Genomic DNA, 18,895 nt, shown 5'->3' with positions numbered 1-18,895 from the left:
ACTGTGTAAGAGGCCAGAAAAATCTTCATTTCAATAAACATGGCAAAAGAAGGAAAAATGTGGGTAATGGTCTAGTGAAGCTGGCACTCTCCACCAGTGGGGCTAAACTGGCACAATCCTCTACAAGGCAATTTAGTTATTTTTATCAGCCTCAAAACACTGATGCCTGCCCAGGAATCTCTGCCAAGGAGAGACAAAGCTGTATATAAAGATACTCACAGCAGCACTATTTATGATAGGAAAAAACTGGTAACATCCTATAGAAAAGGGAATGATTAAATAAATGATGGAATGGAATATTATAAAGCCACCCAAAATGAAATGTTGTAATAACAGGAAAATTTTTAACAAATTACACCTTACTTCCTCTTACCTACTCAAATGTATAAACTAGATACTATGAAATATTTCAAATAAACACTTCAACTTCAGTCTCTGGCATTTTGCTAGTATAACCATTGCTGGTCCATGAAAAATTAACGGGACAAAAGATCTCACAAATTTTGCAAAGTAAAATAATTATTTTCATATTGGGTTCACAGTCTAAGATCAAGGTCAGACACCATTCATATGTTGGCAGGTTAATGTCAGGCTTGAGGCCAGCAAGCTCCGTGGAAATCAATTTAGGAGAGTTCACACTGAGGAACAAGTAATGAGTTACTGTAACATGTTAACAAACTAGCCAATTTTGTAGGTTTTTAAATAAAAAGTTAACTCAGGTTTAAATGCTTTAAAGAAAAGAATCTTCATAATTGAAATTTTAAAAACAAGCAGCCTCAGAAGCATATACCAAAACAATCTTCCTACTCTGTAAAAACACCAACCATCCTTTAAGATCTGTTAGCAAAACACCAACATTCAGGTTATTAAATTCAACTTAGTCACCCAATGAGGACAGCATGGCAAATGGAAGATTTTTTTTCTGATGGACAGAGTATTTTTTGATGCCTCTTCTCTCTTTTACTGAGTACTTCTACTTGAAAAAAGGTATTTAGCATTTTTTTTTTAAAAAGAAAAAAGATATTCACTTGAGTGGATGCATCATGTCTTCTCCTCTTCTTCTGCCATTTCGACTTCTGCTCTGATTGCCCATGAAGCCGAATAATCCCCCACCAAAAATGTGAGAGAAAATATCATCCATGCCACCACCTCCGCCGCTACCTTCCCGAAGACCTTGTTCTCCGTATCTGTCATATAGTTCGCGCTTCTCAGGATTTGATAGTACTTCATATGCAAAACTTATTTCTTTGAACTATAAAAAAAAAAGTAAAACAATTGGATTTTCAAATAAAAGACTACAAATAAAAAGCTATAGGAATCTAGAATTCATTTAATTCTAAGAAAAGTTACAAGTTACCTTTGGTTTGATTCTGGTCCTATTTACCACCACCTACCACTGCCCAGAATGACAGTATTCCCATTATAAAACCAAAATACTCTTAACATAAAACTTTGGCAATGGGCTTCCCTGGTGGCGCAGTGGTTGAGAGTCCGCCTGCCGGTGCAGGGGACAGGGGTTCGTGCCCCTGTCCCGGAGGATCCCGCGTGCCGCGGAGCGGCTGGGCCCGCGAGCCATGGCCGCGGAGCCTGTGTGTCCGGAGCCTGTGCTCCGCAACGGGAGAGGCCGCAGCAGTGAGAGGCCCGCGTACAGCAAAAAAAAAAAAAAAACTTTGGCACTATGGGCATAAATGGAGTTTTCTTACAACATTCCCTTTTTTCCCCAAGAAGGGCGATTTAAGTTTAAAACAGAAATCTCAGGGGGAAAAAGTCTCAAATAACTTACTTTGTCACCAGCATTTGGATTCTTATCGGGATGGTATTCCTTGGCTAACTTTCTGTATGCCTTCAATAAAAGATAAAAAAAAAAAAAGGTTATACATAATGACCAGTTTAAAGATTTGTGAGTACTAACGTAACATCCAATTTTCTGAGAAGCAATGTTCTAAAATCCCAAAATATCCCTTATTCATTGGCATTGTTGGACATATTCCATCTTAATACTGTTTTCTCACTAATAACAAAGCAGACAGTAGTTATACTTGAAAATAGGTTATACTAAAGCCAGATACAAACAATGAAACAAAGCCACAGAGAAAAACAAAATACTGAAAAATCCCCTATTTTCACTATTGTCAAATGTCTTTGATGGCCCGTAAGCAGACCAAGACAACTCCAATAAACTCTAAAGAGAAATGACTGTTAAGCTCTACAGCCTGCAAAAACACTGTTATTAAAATTAAGCTAAGCGAAGAGATATGGGAACATATGTATAACTGATTCACTTTGTTATAAAGCAGAAAGTAACACACCATTGTAAAGCAATTATACTCCAATAAAGATGTTAAAAAAAAATTAAGCTAAGGTAAGAATCCGGCTCACGATGGATCCTCTAATTGTAGCATCAGGAAAAAGCCAAGACAAGCTCCTAGGTCATGGTTTATTTTCATACGGTGGATTGACTGGGGTCTTAACTGGAGTGACCTCGGTCTTAGTGAAGCTGCATACATTTGGGTGGCTGAGATATAAAGCACTTAAGCGTTCATTCACAGACACCTTTATTATGTAACACAGAATAGCATTTCCGGTAAGGTAACAGGAAGTGCTTTTACTCTCAATTGCACCCGTCCCACTGCCTAAGGAGCATTCTCATTTTTCTAAGCTTACACATCCGGATACTCTAAGCCCCGTGAAGATGCTGTGGGGCTTAATCAAATGCCTCAAATGCTTTGAAATCCCGAGATGAAAGATTCGCAGCAATGCAAACAGCGATAATGAGGCCTTCTATTTATTTTTAGTCAGTGTACACTCAGGTGTTTGGCTGGGACCCACAGCTTTTTCCTGAAACGAGTACATAACATTTGGGTTACCTGCCCACAGAACAATGCACCCAGACATAGACCCACGCCACCTCCGGGTCAATGGGCGAGGGAGGAAGAGGGGGAGAAGCTCCGCGGCCGCGGCTCCCAGGAAACATCCCTAAGTTCCCGCAGGCACCCGGCGGGGGCAGCCTCGACCCTCCGCCAGGCCCCAGACCAACCCCGACGCGGCTCGGGCGCCGACGTCCGTGGCGCGGTCAACTCCTCTCCCGGGGCCGGGATGCGCTGGGCGTCTCGGTCCAACCTGTTTTTCCAGGGTGGTGACCTCGGCGCGGGGAGGACCGGGCAGGCAGCTGCCTCCCGGGAGCGCCCGGCCTCCGGCGCCCGCCGGGGGAGGGAGGAAGGAAGCGTTTTCGTCGTGTTTGCGCAGGGGTGGGTTTTATTTGCTGCATCTGTAGGCGGGCGGGCGGGGCCGGCGGCCCAAGGTCAGCCGAGGCTGGAGTGCGCGACCCGCGGCGGGCCGGTCTCGGCGCCGGCCCCCAGCCTGGGCCCGCCGCCGCCGGCTAGCGGGCCGCCCCGCAGCGCGGCCTGGCAGTCCCAGACGCGCAGGCCCGCGCCCCTCACACCCTGCCTGGGCGGCCCGCTCCCCAATACCTTCTTCAGCTCGTTCTCGCTGGCGCCGGGCGGGACGCCCAGAATGTCGTACAGCTTCGTGTCGGCCACGTTCGCCATGGCGGCCGGCCGGGCAGCGCTCAGGGAGGAAGGCGGCGAAGCAGGCGGAGCGGAGCCGGGCCCACAGCAGCAGCGGCAGCAGCGGCAGCGCAGGCCAAGCGAGACAGCGAGGGGGAAGCGGGGGCGGGGCCGACCTTTGAACCGACGCACGGCGCGCCGTGACGTTACTTCGCGGAGCCCGCCTCGAGCGCTCGCCCGCGGTGGTGGTGGCGTCTCGGGCGGTGAGGCAGCGGGTGAGGTGGTCTACTGCCTTGAGGTTCTGGACCGCTGGGCGAAGTCCAGCGTAGAAACCGGGATAACTAAGTCTGCACGCTACTCTCCGTGACACCAACTCTCTCCAGAGGCGTTTAGGGGGGTGCCGAAAGGATGAAGAGGCCGATGCGGCCCACAGCCGCCCCCTCGGTCAGCTTCGAGTCCGCGGGAGAGAAAGGCGGTCCCGGCTCGCGGAGGTAGTCCTCAGAATCCGAGCTGCCGCCGGTGGACCCTCTGGATCTGGTTCCCTCGGGGTTTACGATGAAAAACAGCACCTGGGTGTGTGTGTGCTGTGTGTGTTTTATATTAGGGCATTTTCAGACATTCACCAAAAGTAGTACATTATGCCGAACGGTTAGCTACATTTTGCCCACTTTGTTTCATCTATTCCCCCCATACTCCCTACTTCCAGTGTTTTAAGGGAAATCATTAAGTTTATAAATACTCTATATAAGTCTAACATGACCTTTTAAGGCATAATCACATCACCACATGTAATGAAATGAATTCCTTCACCTAATTCCTAGTCCGTGTTTAGATTTTCACAATTGTCTCATGTCCGTTCACAACTGGTTTGTGGCATCTAGATCCACAAGTTCCACCCGTTACCTCCGGATCATGTGTTTAGGTCTCTTGGTAGCTTTAAAATTATCCAACACCAGAGGTCTAGATGGTATCAGGCCGCCTGGTTGGGCACACAGTCATCTGGTGATTGTTGCCCATGATCTAGATTTGCTTCAGAAAATGTTTGCTATGCACCTGCCATGTGCTAAGAGGTATGGACGCCTGGACTGGTGGAGGGGAGTGTTAAGAATAAGCCATGGTGCCTACCTTCAACCCACTAACGATTTATGGAGACAGAAAAAATAAGATGTTCTGATCCTCTGGAACCTGAACTGGTAATAAAGACTCCAGCATAGGCATCTCACTTAGGATAATCCCTTCTCCCGGCTTTCCCCCAGACCTAGTTTGGAGGGCATTGAGTGCCATGCCAAAGAGTTGAAATTTATCCTGAAAACCCTGGGGAGTTAATTGATGTGAAGTCATGATGCTCCTTTCACCTAACTCTTCCAGTTTTCTCAAATCCTGTCCAAAATGCTGCTGTTTCAGTGAAGTCTTCCTAGATTCCACAACCTGGTGAACATTGCTATCTCATGTGAGTTCCCACTATCCTTGGCGTGTGCCTTCTGTAAGATAGGTCTGATGTGGGATTTGAGTGGTGTTTTGCTGGGAGCCTGAACTCCATTAATGGGCTGTAAGTTCCTTAGGGGAAATTCACTCCTCTGTTTTTGAATGCAGATGGTCTAGTTTTGAATGCAGTAACGGCCTCAATAATTTCAATTCCCCCACTTCCTTTTCACATTTTGAGTGGTTCATAAGAGGCAATATGAAGTTGTGGTGGAGTTAGAGTGTGTGGGCTGGTAGCCTGACTCCGCCATTTATTAACAATGTGAACTTGAACAAGTTACTTAACTTTTCTGAGGCTGTCGCCTCACGTGTGAAATGGGGTTTAATAGTATTTATAGCATTGGCTTGTTTTGAGGATTAAAAGAGTTAATACAGAGTACTAAAAACAGGAGCTAAAACCAAGTAAGTATTAGCAACTTTTTTTGGCCCATTTGCCTATAAGCTGTCTCCACGTCTCTATTCATTGTCTTTATTTAAGTTCTTGGATTCCCAAGTGGAATTCCCCAACTTCCTCCATTGCCTATGTGGAATACTCCTCAGTCCTTCTTCCTGATCTCAGATATCCAGCTCTCCCTGCTTGCCAATTACCATATTCTCTTCTTCCTCCATCTGTTTGTGCTCCACACGAGAATATAAACTGAAAACTTTGTCTTTATTGCAACCTTCATATAGTTTATTATTTTATTTTCATCTTATTTTCTTTCCATAAGGAGTCAAAAAGAGCTGAGCTTTTCTATTTGTTTCAGTTTTACTTAATGTTTTTTTAGCAAGGTTTTTCCCTTGGTTCAATTTTAGCTTCTGTTTTCTAGTGAAGAGTAGCTGGGTAAATCCCCCCACCCCACCCCAGGTCTAAGTTATTTTTTTTTAACCTGACTTAAATCAGTCGCCGCAGTTCGTATATTTTTTATTTTCATTTATTCACAATATTTTCTCCATTTCTGAGTGTTAATTGTAGTCAGCATTGTTATTTGCTAATGTTACAGGTCAACAAGTTATTTCAGAACGGTTCTGTGTGCTTCAGCTGACACTTGCCGTCCTCCCTGTCATCACGTATTGAGTCAGATCTGCGTAAGGTTGAGCGCTGTAACATTTCAGCCACTGAGTTTGTGTTTTTAAGGTAGCTCATTTATTTTTGCTCCATATTTAAGTAATGCCATGAAGGGAACAAGACCTTTATCTCATTTCATGTCTCAGGCATCATAAAATGCTGAGTCACAGTGCATCTGAGGGCTGCTCTCACTAGGCAAATGATTTAAAGTTTGAAGTTGGAGTGATTTCACATTTCTACTAGGTTTATATTGTTGTTCAATTTCTTTTATCTTTTTTTTTTTTTAATTTGGTATACTTGTGTAACTTTGTGGTGTTGAGGTGGGGAGTAGGTGGATAAGGACTAGGGAGAGACTGTATGAACCAGAAAGGCCATTCATATTGTTCCCAGCTAACTGAATACAGAACCATGTAACCCATTATTTTAGATAGCCTTGTGTATATGATTCAGGCAGTTCAAACAGTAGTTTTGCTTTCTGCCTTTTATCTAACTAGTTTTGTGTGTGTGTATGTGTGTGTGTGCACTTGAAAAGAATGTTTATTCTGCTGTTGTTGTGTGGAGTGTTCTATAAATCTAACTAGTTTTGAATGTACAGAGCAGGTGACGCCATTTGAAATATTTTTCATGGTATATGGAAGGCAGTACTCTTGTCATGAGGATATTAGTGCCATTAGAATCGATGATTGTTGGTACTCTGAGAAGAAAAAATTGTGGGGTTTGGATCACTGGATAGTCTGCATTCCTTGCAGTTGCTAAACTGGATTGTTTAGTGATAGGACGCATGGTTATATATAGTATATATGTATCTATGTTTACATACATATATACATTTGTATACATACACATGTACGTATAGTGTATATGGCTGTATAGCCCCACTGCTAACCTGTCAAACCCTGTCATGTCAAACCCTTCCAAGTCAATTAGCACATTTAAACTTTCAGTTTGCTTATATCATTGCAATGGTATATTAAGCAGAGAAACTGGAAAGTTTAACCATTTGTGTGGAGAAAAATAGTGGTGAAAATATGTCTATATATTCTTTCATTCATCAAATATGTATTATGGACCCACTGTGTGTCAGGCACTTTTCAGGGCTAAGGATACAATCATAAACAAAACAAAATCTCTTCCTTCACAGAAATTACATCCTAGTGGTGAAGACAGAAGGTAAACAAACAAGTAAATATACAGTATAACAGATGAGAAAGAAGAGAGATAAGGAAGTATTGAAGTTGGACACTATTTTTATTTATGGTATTTGGGGAAGACTTCATTGATAAGGTGATATTTGAACTTTAAAGGAAGTGAGGGAGTTAGCTATGAGGATATTTCAGAAAACTTCCCAGCAGGGGGCCTGCAAAGGCCCTAAGGCAGAGCATGCCTGGTTTATTAGAGGAAGGAAGCCAGTATGGCTAGGTGACAGCAAGTTAAGGAGTAGGAGTTGAAGTCAGATGCTGTGAAAGACCCAATTAGGTCCATTGTAAAGACTTTGGCTTTTACCCTGAGTGAAATGGGAAGCCATTAAAGGGTTTGAGCAGAAGAGAAACATAAACCAAGTGGTATTTTAAATGCATCTGGTAGCTGTGTTGAGAATCTATTGTAATAAAACCCTGGAGAGGGATGATTTGGGCCCAGGTAGAAGAGCTGGAGTTGGTGAGGAATGGTTGGATTCTGGATATATTTTGAACTTGGAGCTGATAGAATTAAATTTGGGGCGGAAATGGGAGTGGGGTAAAAATAAGAGTTCATGTTAAATTAGAGATGCTTATTAGACGTTCAAGGAGCAGTGCTGAGGAAGCAGTGGGTTTATAAGAATAAAGTTGGAAGGGCTGCAGTCCAGGCTGAAGATGTAAATTTAGGACCCTGTCAACACATTGATGGTGTATAGATAAGACTGGGTAATCTCACCTATGATAGTTGACTCAATAACTGCACGTTAGAACCCCTGGAGGAACTTTTTAAAAATTCCAGTGTCCTCCCAGAGCTCCTGACTGAATTGATCAGAAATAGGGCAAGACATTGTATTTTTTAAAATAATCTATGGTGATTCTATTTTTGAATACTTAGATTGTTTACAGTTTTTTTTTTAACATTGTAAACAATGCTTCTGTGAACTGCCTTACAGTCTAATTTCTTGTGCATATTCTTAGTTGCTTCCACAGAATATGTTTCTAGAATACTGTTAATATTTTTATTTTGTCAATTCACACATGAAGAACACATGCTTTTGTTCTGGAATACAATTCTTAAAGTTTTCTAAAGTTGTGAATCTGCTCAATAAAATTTCCATACCTTAAGTGTTAGAACAATTGTTATTTAACAATTGATAATATAGATTAGGAAAATCATCCAAAATCTATATGACATTTAAGTGTCAAATCTTTTTTCCTAGACATAGTGCTAAGAGGTCTTAACATTGCTTAATCAGAAGAAAAGAAATCATAGCTAAGAAAGAGCAAAAAATGAATAGAAAACAGAAAGCTCATTCAATTCTCACTTAGTCATCAAGGTAGTCACAATCTGGGGGTCAGTTTAATATTCTTATGAGATACCTTCTTTCTCTGAATTTCATCAGGTTAAAACAAATCACAGTATCAATGACACACAATGTAAAATGTTGGTAGACAAGGATCAAGCAAACCAATTAGGAAGCTCATTTGCAGGGATTCAGGAGAGAGAGAGAAAGGTAGACAGCGTGGACTAAGATGGCGACAGTAAAAATGGAGAGGAGTGAATGGATTTGGTATATATTTTAGAAGTAAAGCCTGAAGATAATATGGGTGAATCTCATTGCTATTTCCAGATATTTCTTCCTCCCATATTCCTGAAAACGTAAAGCTTTTAGTTTTTAGTCACCAGACAATATCACCTATTACCTGATATTTCATTGTCAATTTATTGACCCCTAGAATCCCTCTTATTTCTCAAAAATTGTAACTCTTGGCTTACTCTCCAACTCCACTACTGTCCTAATTTTTAGCTTGCAAATGATACTTCCAGCAGCCTGGCCTCTCACTTCCTTGAACTTACATCCAGTGGTCTTGTCCTCTGTCACCGTGGAGCTACTCACTCCTTTGGTTTTATGACTTTGTCATTGCCAAACTCTCTTTAATCTCATTCACTGATTACACCTATTTTTCCACTCCCTCTAATACTCTGACCCCAACAAGCTTTCAACCACACCAAGGTTGGATTTAGCAAAGTGGAGACCATTATGAGAATAGAACAAGGACTTTGAGGGTGTGCAGGAGACAGATGATAATGTTTGATGGTGAATGTCAGTGAGAATGTGGTACTTTCAGTGGATTATGGGTCCTCTTATAGGACTTGCTGATGGATTTGATATAGATAATCTTTGAAAGATGAGAAAAATCAAGATGATTTCAGATTTTTATTTGAGTCACTAAAGTGGTAGTAAAGTCATTTATAGCGATGAAAAAGGCTGAGGAAGAAGAGTTGGTGGTTGTGTGAATCGAGAACTCTATTTTGGCGAGTTAAATTGGAAATTCCAATATCTAGGTAGAGATGTAGACTAAGGAATCAGATTTGATCACTTAGAGCTCAGGGTCAGGATTGGGATAGAAATTTCGCAACAGTTATCCTAGGTGGCATTCAATGTCTGGGAACTGGTTGAAGTCACCCTCCAGGCCCAGGGGAAAGGAGGAAAAACAGCCACAGTTTAAGAGGGCTGCAGTTTCCATTTGAATAAGAAGGCAAAGGGAAAGTTCACAGGAGTTGAGGATATGGGAATTTTGATGGGCAGTGAATTCCAGAGGGCGGAGAGGAAGAATTTCAGACTTCATAATTTTAGACCCAATCAACAGGAATTTAAATTTCTTCTAGTACCAGCCAGTATTGCTTTGAAACAGTTCAAATCTGGTGTGATCTGCCTGCAAAAACCCTAGAATGATTTATTACAGAACTTTAATTACATTAAAAGATATTGGATATTTTTCCAATTCTAGCCTAACCAAGAGTCCTAATGCTTTCTCTCTAAATTTCTGGTCTGAAGGACTGATCAGTTTCTTAAAGGAAAGAGAGAAAAAAAAAAAAAAAGAACTTGATTCAATCTACCTTTGAAAAATTTCATTAAACGATTTTCAGAATCACCTATTTTTCAGTTTCGTCTATCTCAACTTGAATGTTTCTTAGACCTATGACTTTATGAATGTAGACATCTTGCTTACAAGGAAATTAAGGTTTTTTATAAATCCATTTATGTAGTTCAAAATTATACGAAGGAAATCTTACTTCCATCCCTGTCCTCTCCACCCCTGTTTACCTCACCCCAGTTGCCTATATTTCTTACTTATCCTTCCATTGTTTCTTTATACAAGTCAAGCAATACAAATTTATATTCTTACCTCCACTTTTTTTTAAATATAAAAAGTAAAATACTATATGTACTGCTCTGCACTGGCTTTGATCACCTAATGAATCCTGAAAATCCTTCCACATCAGTATATAGAGATTTTCCTCATTTTTTTTTTCTGATTCTTTTTTGTAACAACGTACATTGTGAGAATGTACTATGATTTATTTAATTAGCTCTTTATTGATGGACAATTGACTTTTTATCTGATAATTAATATATGTATCTATGCCAGAGATGAAAACACCTTAGAAATTATTCTTTATTTCCCAACTTTTAGAAAATAGGATCTAGTTCTTCAGGAGCATTCTACAAGGCTGAAAGATGTTTTGAATTTATTTTTGATAGCTTAATTTTTAAAGGAAATTGCTTTAATCAAAAGAAAATTTCAAATTTTCTTTAGAACAGGAGGCATTAATTTCAAATATCTTAGAATTCAGGAACTCCCAGGGGACTATCTAAAGCTAACAGCCATCAGCATCAGTGTTTGTCATTTGAGCTCAGTCATTAACTTTCTCCTATGTTTCAGGGAAAGATATCTCGAAATTGTAAGAACAGTAGCTTTGAATTACAGTTTCTAGGTCAGCGTAATGGAGACATTACTTTAGATGTGGTTTAGCTGTGAACTTGGCTAGCAGATTTATTCTGCTAAAGAAACAAGCTACTCAGGTCCAACTGGAAAAATACATAGAAGAAATCCAGAAGATTGTTGGCCTTGGCGATGGAAGCCCTCTTTTCCTCTAAAAGAAACCACAGTAGAATACTCTTTAGGGGGATATCCATGAGTGATAAAACTCACTGAAATGATTATAGTTCCAGTCTGTGTCTCCTTGGGAAGAAGCTCCCATTCTGAAGTTTTCTTTCGGCAAACCAAAGATCAGTTATTTAAATATTTTTTTCCAGCCAGGTTAGGGGGCTGGCAGACTAAGAAGTTTCATAAATGCATAGCTCTCCTTATCTAAAGAGCCACCATATCAATGGTGACCTGAAGTGAAGTGCCACACCTCCTGCAAGAATTTCTTATAAGAGTTCTTTTTTCTCTTTCTTAGCAGGATTAATGAAGTTCTAAACCTTAGTTGTGACCACTCCTCTAAAAGTTGCTCTGGGAAAGGCCACAGGTTATGGCTATTCTTTGCTGAGGTGGTCAGTAACAACAATAACTACCATTTACTGAATACTCACTCTTGCCAGGTCCTATAGAATGGGCATGGCCTCTTTCCTCAAAGACTATTCACCATGAAGACAGCTTCAACACTGCCTGTGTTTTCCAGCAATTGGATTCCAGAATTGGATGAACATTGAGACGTGAATGTGGTTTATCACTAATAAGAAGGATTCCATTGCTCTTTGGAGATGGGAGATAAATACTATAATTGTTAGGTTCCAGGATGCTCTAGAAGGGTAAAGGAAATGCCATCTGTAGATTTGTGCGCAGCCCGAAGACCACAGTTCTTATGTCCTGTTGTGCAGTAAGTTTTCTGAGGGTGTAAGTAGTTTAAAGATCCCTTCCTACTTTTCTGTAAGTTTCATGGGAGCGGGAATTATATCTCTCTTGCTTGTTTTATTTCCTCTCCTTTAAAAAGTGCTTCGTACATAGTGGTAAAATATTAAAATGACACTTGTTAAAGCATAGTAAGGAGGACTTTACAGGGGGTGGGAGGGGGAAAAGCACTATAGTGATAGGTATAGTACCTAGGGTGGAATTTTGCATTGAGAGAGAAAGATTGCACGTACCTCTTAGCATGGACAAGAGGGAATTTATAGCCAAGCAGCAGAGTGGGGGTCAGTGGGTGGAAAATTACTAGGAAACAACATCAGAGGTAAGGGGAGATTCTGGCTAAACTGACCTAACAGGATTCTTGCTGAAGGCAGCCCAGGGTGATCAGACATCATCTGGGGGATGGTAGAGGATGAGGAACCTGATTAGATATTGAGGGTGATGAGATATGCAGGATGGGAGATTCTGGCTAAAGAGATTTATCAGGATTTTTGTTTAAATTGGACAATGAAGTAGATGAATAAAGAAGTCTAAAAGTCATGCGTAGTTGAAAACAAGTTCAGGGGAATCTGAGTAGAATTTGGTCAATGAGAGAATCTTTTTCAAAAGCAGTCAGGTATCTGTGGAATGAATAATAAATAATAATGAATTCCTTATATAAAATATTCATGTATTCATCTATTTGTTCATTTCACAAATATATAAGTGAAATGTTTATAGGCACTGTTCTAGGCCCTTGGGGGGAAAGTAAGTGGACAATTGCCAGATTCAGTCCCTGCCCTCATGGAACTTCTATTCTAGTTGGTAAACGAAATAAGTAAGTAAAATAATATGTTAAGTGTGATTGTGATCAATGCTAAGGAGAAGAAAAAGCAGGAAAAGAGAATAGGAACTGTTAGGGGAAGGATATAGTATTGAAATCTTAGATATGGTGGCCAGAGAAGGCCTACCCTAAGATGGTGATATTTAAGTAAAGCCCAGATGGAAGTGAGGGAAGGAAGGATCTACCAGATACCTGGGGAAAGAACATTCCAGTTCAAGCAGAAGGAACAGCAGGTGTACAGATCCTGCAGCAGGAGTGTGCCAAGGAGTGTGACAGGGTCAGAAATGTAAAGTAAGGCAGGACACACTCAGTCTTGTGTTCATTGTATAGACTTTGGCCTTTACCCAGGGTGAGATGGGAAGACATTGAAAGAGCTTGAGCAGGGAAGCAATGTGGTGGGATGGACATTTTCCAAGGGTACTCTGCTGCATTGAGAATGGATTGAAGAGCAGTAAGGGCAGAAGTTAGGAGGTTATTGCAACAATCCAGGCAAGAGATGTCCAGGGTGTTATTGGTGCCACATACTTAGCAGTGGCTGAATTCTGGATTGATTTTCAAAGATGACACAAAGTAATGGCTTATGGATCTGTTGTGAGGTGTGAAAAAAAGTGAAGGGTGAAAACCATGGGGAAATGCTCTTACAATTGGTGTTGAGTTGTGTCTTCAACCACAGTATGTTGCACTGACACAGTGTTCACATGTGTAAAGCAAAAATATAAAGCCCTCTAAAAAAAGGTAATGCTAAGTCCCCAACCAATTTCTTGACTTGTGCATGTGCTTAGCATTTACTGCACTGGATTATGTTTAACTTGAATGTTGAACCCAGTAGAATTTAGGTTCTTAATGGGTAGGGTTTGTGACTTTTGTCTTTCTTCCTCTATTTCCTAGCAAAGTACCTGGAATAGAGTAGACACTGAATACATGTTTGCTGAGTGAATAAATTTTTCTGAATGTGTTATGTTCCCAAGCATTTTCCATATGAATTTATTTTAAAATCTTTTTGTTTAGAAAACGCAAAGGTTTTTTTATATTAAAATATATACACATGTAAATGGTACCAGGGTTCTGCTCAGAAACATCTACTCTTGTGCTTTTTCTGTACATGTTGTAATTCAATTAAAATTTCTTTAATTTTAATTTTATTTTTGGCTGCATTGGGTCTTAGTTGTGGCACACGGGGTCTTCGTTGTGGCACGTGGGCTTGCATGGGCTCTCTAGTTGTGGTGCGCGTGCTCAGTAGTTGCGGTACGTGGGCTTAGTTGCCCCACGGCATGTGGGATCTTAGTTCCCCGACCAGAGATCAAACCCGTGTCCCCTGTGTTGGAAGGTGGATTCTTAACCACTGGACCACCAGGGAAGTCCCTCAATTAAAATTTCTTTAGACTCCTGTTGAACTTGTACTATTAATATGTCCCTATCAAAAAAAATATGTCCCCTATTAATGCTAAGTTGTGAATTTGAGAATTTGTAATAAGTTTGATGTCTCTTAACTGAGAACTGTTATGTTCTAAGAAGTTTGTAAAGCCGAAAAGTGGCCCTGCATACACTCAAATTTCCACTGACCCATTGCCCCAGCACTTCCACCTTTATACAATGACCTCATCCTTTTAGTTGCTCCCATCACAAACCTCTCTTATTCACCCTGAATCCACTTTCTCATTTCCATCCACTCATGTCATTTAGCTCCTGTCTACTCTTAAGCTGGCAGATGAAGTGGCTTCTACATGTTGAATCCAACTTGGTGACTGGTTTTCAGGGTTTATATCAACTTTTTTTTTATATCAACTTTGAAAGAAAATAAAGTTAAATAAATCTTTTTGGATCTCCTTCATTTCCCACCTCCCCTACAACACCGGACAATGGCAAAGCAGAGGGAACCTTTCCCTCACTTTCTTTCCATCCCCAGAAATTGTTATTCAGATTCTCCTACTGAAAGGACCCAACCCTGCCCAGCAGAAAATTCTCTTCCTAAATATTCTTAAATGTTTTGAACCATTTGTCACCCCGGGAAACGTGGAGTATTTAAAAAGCAGGTCACTCTGAGCAGACATGTTTATAAATTTTTACATACATTATCTTAATCTTTATAACATTAGCTATGCTGTGAAGATTATCAGCCATCTTTATTTATCTCAGAAGGCTAAATAAGAAACGTGCCCCAGGGACTTCCCTGGTGGTGCAGTGGTTAAGAATCCACCTGCCAACGCAGGGGACACGGGTTTGAGCCCTGGTCCAGGAATATCCCACATGCTGCGGAGCAACTAAGCCCGTGCGTCAGAACAACTGAGCCTGTGCTCTAGAGCCTGTGAGCCACAACTACTGAGCCTGTGTGCCACAATTACTGAAGCCGATGTGCCTAGAGCCCCTGCTCCACAAAAAGAGAAGCCACCACAATTAGAAGCCCGTGCACTGCAACGAAGAGTAGCCCCCACTCACTGCAACTAGAGAAAGCCCACATGTAGCAATGAAAACCCAAACACAGCCAAAAATAAATAAATTTCTATATTAAAAAAAAAAAAAAGAAATGTGCCCCAAATCACGCAGCATGTAGAAGATTCAAATTTGGTCTAAGAACAGAGCACTTGTGGCTTTAACAGTCTCAGTGGGGCCTGTGGATATTGTGTATATAAGGGTAAAATATATGCTCGCCAAGCCTAGTATCCCTCCTAATGTGCAGCCACTTGATTTGTCTTTGTAAGTGTCATCTATATAGTGAAAGGATTTATCTCAGATGCACAAGGGGAGTATGTGTGGAAAATGTCCAGCAATTTTGTAAGATTCATCTGTGTGTCTTCTTTTCAATATACAGATTTCATTCAGTCTTTCCACAAATTTTTGATGAGCACTTATTCTATGCCAGACACTGTGCTAGAGCCTAGAGATAAAATTGTGAATAAAACAGCAAATTCCTTGCTCTCATAGAGCTTGCATTTCAGTTAGGAAGGAAAGACAAAAAAACAAATGAAAGATTATCTAATAGTACTAAAAGCTAAGGACAAAATAAAGGAGAGAATGAGGCTACAGAGTGCTGGGAAGGCATGGGACTGGGGGTGGTAGAAGCTATTTTAAATAAGATGGCCAGGGAAGACCTCATTATAAAGAAGACAACTGAGCAGAGAAAGAGGGTGAGGGAACTGGCCATGCTGCTATTTGAGAGAAGAAACTTCAAGGAAGAGGGAACAGCAGGTGCAAAGGCCTTGAAGCTGGAATGTATTTAGTGGGCTTGGTTGGTTAGCTGGGTTTTTGTTTTTGTTTTTTTCAGGAAAGCAGCTTCTTCTGACTCCTATTGAAAGGAAACATTTGATATTTCAGCAGGTCACTCCCATTCAGTTACTGTATACATCCTACCTTCTTTTAATTTCAGAGGGGTTTATGGATCACCAAAATCACAAAATCCACTTTCAACTGAAATATATTAAAAAATAAAATGCATCATCATATTAATAACTATTTAAAAATCTGCCCAAATACCACCTATAAGCTATATGATACAGAATTCAGCCCATCTATCAGAACCATGGCCAAGAGAAGGCAGATGAGAGACAACAAAGTTGCCACAAAGGGTGAAAAAAAAACTGTGAATCAGACTCCTTCCCATTGCTCATGGGGAGAGTACATAAGCTAGGACTGTCTGGTCTAGATATTTTGTCTTCAAATCAGCCTTTCTTCCCAGGAGACTGGTAATTTCAGTAGGACTCTGGGTGGCAGGGAACAGAGATGCCCTTTAGCTTACTCAGGCAAAGAAGGTTTGTTCCCCTCCCACCCTGGGCCACAAGGCTTGTGGGATCTTAGTTCCCCGACCAGGGATTGAACCCGGGCTCTCAGCAGTGAGAGCATGGAGTCCTAACCACTGGACCGCCAGGGAATTCCACAAAGATAGTTTTATTATAAGGATTTTATAAGGTTTGACCCAAACCTTGATCCAATACCAGGAGCTACCACAGGAACCTGGACCAGTAACTGTGGGAGCTGTGTGCCCCCAGTTTGGAGGGCCTACTCTGTCCTACTCTCTGCTCACTGGCTTCCTCTGCCTACTCCTCTAATAACTTTGATTTACCAATGGCTTTGGGGTTTTTTTGGTTTTGTTGTTGTTGTCGTCATCGTTTTGGCTAATTGCTGATGTTATTTTTAAAATTAAAATTATACATTCATGAATAAAGAATTATTTCTCTTCCACTCCAGACTCTCAGCCTTTTTCCTCAGAAGATAATTTCTGTTAATAACGGTCTCTTATGTATAATCTCAGGCATTCTCTATGCACATGTAAGCATATATAGATTTTATACACAAATAATTTTATAGAACACACAGTTTTTCTTTTCCACCAAATTTTAATAAAAATTTTTACCTAGAAACAGATTGGTTTACTAATTTACCTTATTTGGTCAAAGCAGTTCATGTTAGAAAAAAATTCAGTGAAACAGTGTCTGCTTTTTCTGTAGTCTTTTTCACTCGTTAGTTAGCTATTCACTCCTTTTTAATTTTCCAAATCAGATGACCCCTTGGGAGGCATATTAAAGGATTTAAAATTTAGATCATAAAATAAATCACTCATTCCCAATAAGCAATACAACACCATGCATTATTCAGTTCAGATATATTGATCATGGCTGTGTGTGGCTGGAAATGCTGGAAATGTTTTATGATTTCAGCTTCATGGTGCTATCGTCCTTGGCTAAAACCAGTGTAGTTTACATTTTGCAGTGGGCATACAACTGGGGTAGGCAAGCAATAGAACTTTTTCTGTTGTTCTATAACTCAGTTTCTATCTAGGACCCCTATTTGACCAAGGCTGTGGAAACTTGGAGCTCCTCCCTTTCCTGTGGTTATGTCTAAGCTCTAGGGGCTTTTGTCATACCAGGAAGTTGAGGTGTGTCCTCTTTGTTGCCTACCAAGTGTCCATGAAGCCGTCCCTCCCTGAATCTGCCTGGACCCTTTAGGTCATGTAGCTGGGTCCACACTTGTGAATGGCATCACTGCTGCTGCTTCCATTGCTGTGGTTAGGTTTTGGGAAGTAATTGTGTCTCTCTGAAGCCACATCTGCCTAGCCTCCTATGCATTCATTTCCTCCCTGGGGTTTTGCAGCTTTCCCCACACAAGGGGACACAAACCTATTTGCTCTCAGACTCTTGGGTTTTAGTGTTTCTTTGTGCATTGTCCACCGGACAGCATTCACTCCCGTTTACCCAGTTTTCACCTGTGTCTAAACCTTCATCACTTTCTCTCCACCTCTCTTTTCTCCCCACCAGTCTACCAGCCCTCAATCAGGGTGTCTTTTGTTTTAGCCTGGAATAGATGAAGATGGGGAAGAGATGAAGAGCAAAGAGCTAGAATTATTCTGCTACAGTCAAATCTCTTAGCATTTCTTTTAGGTTTCTATTCTGGGACAATACCCAGTTAGCCCTCCCCTCCACCTACATCTGGCCCCATCCCATCCAGCCCCAGCATATCAGCCTCCTCCTGTTACATCATGTAAAGGAAAATCCATTAGAAGTGCTCCACCTGGTCAGCATTTAATTTTCCAGAGGGCTCTATGTGTTAAAGTTCGGTCTTCCCCTTTGTATCCCACTTCATAGGGTTAAAAGGGGGCAGGATATTTGGCAAACCTGAACTAGAGGGCAGTAGAATCTGTTCTTTGTCTGCTCCTGAGGAGAGAAGCCCTAAGGGAACAGCTGAGAAGGCCCAGAAAGTGGGCTGGATCAAGTCTTGGTCCCAGGAGATGAATAATTTGGGTGGGGGTGGTGCAGCCACCTATGTCTTCCCAGCTCACATTGGTCCTGTCTACCTTTGGGACAACTGGACTTCATGGTTTCCTGCCTTCAAGCCAACTTTCCAGATGCATCTCTACCAACTCCTGCTTTAGAGAGAGGGAGTCCAATACATTGTGTATATGAGTCTTGATTCAGAGCTCTAAGATGTGGCAGAATATTTAGAAATGCTTAAGACAAAATGAATTATAATAAACAGGAAAAGCTGTATATTCTATTAGGCTGAAAAAAATAAATCAGTTCCTTTTTCCCTTTTTTAATATATAGTATTATCATAGATGAAGCTTTTAGGAAAGAAGTGAAAATATGTATAGTTTTGTTCATGGCATAGACATTAAAAAGTCAATGTCCAACATTATCTGAGAAGTTGGAATGATAGCATGCATCTCTGCTGT

The 18,895-nt window shown here is 41.0% G+C and overlaps 1 protein-coding gene across 1 annotated transcript in view; it reads right to left on the bottom strand.

Annotated features, from left to right (window-relative positions):
- Positions 1–18,895, bottom strand: part of DNAJA2 (DnaJ heat shock protein family (Hsp40) member A2) — a gene marked incomplete at its 5' end in the record, with an annotated part of 70,770 nt that overhangs the window by 9,969 nt on the left and 41,906 nt on the right. The window contains 4 exons of the mRNA XM_081216014.1: positions 1,029–1,252; positions 1,784–1,843; positions 3,471–3,761; positions 3,908–4,040. Of these exons, the coding sequence (XP_081072140.1) occupies positions 1,029–1,252; positions 1,784–1,843; positions 3,471–3,761; positions 3,908–4,040 (708 nt within the window). The remainder of the gene's footprint in view (positions 1–1,028; positions 1,253–1,783; positions 1,844–3,470; positions 3,762–3,907; positions 4,041–18,895) is intronic.

Source organism: Mesoplodon bidens (genome assembly GCF_964165515.1).
Source record: "Mesoplodon bidens genome assembly, chromosome: 18".
Lineage (NCBI taxonomy): Eukaryota > Metazoa > Chordata > Mammalia > Artiodactyla > Ziphiidae > Mesoplodon > Mesoplodon bidens.
Note: the sequence above shows the minus strand (reverse complement) of the source record. Positions and strands in the feature narration are given on the sequence as shown.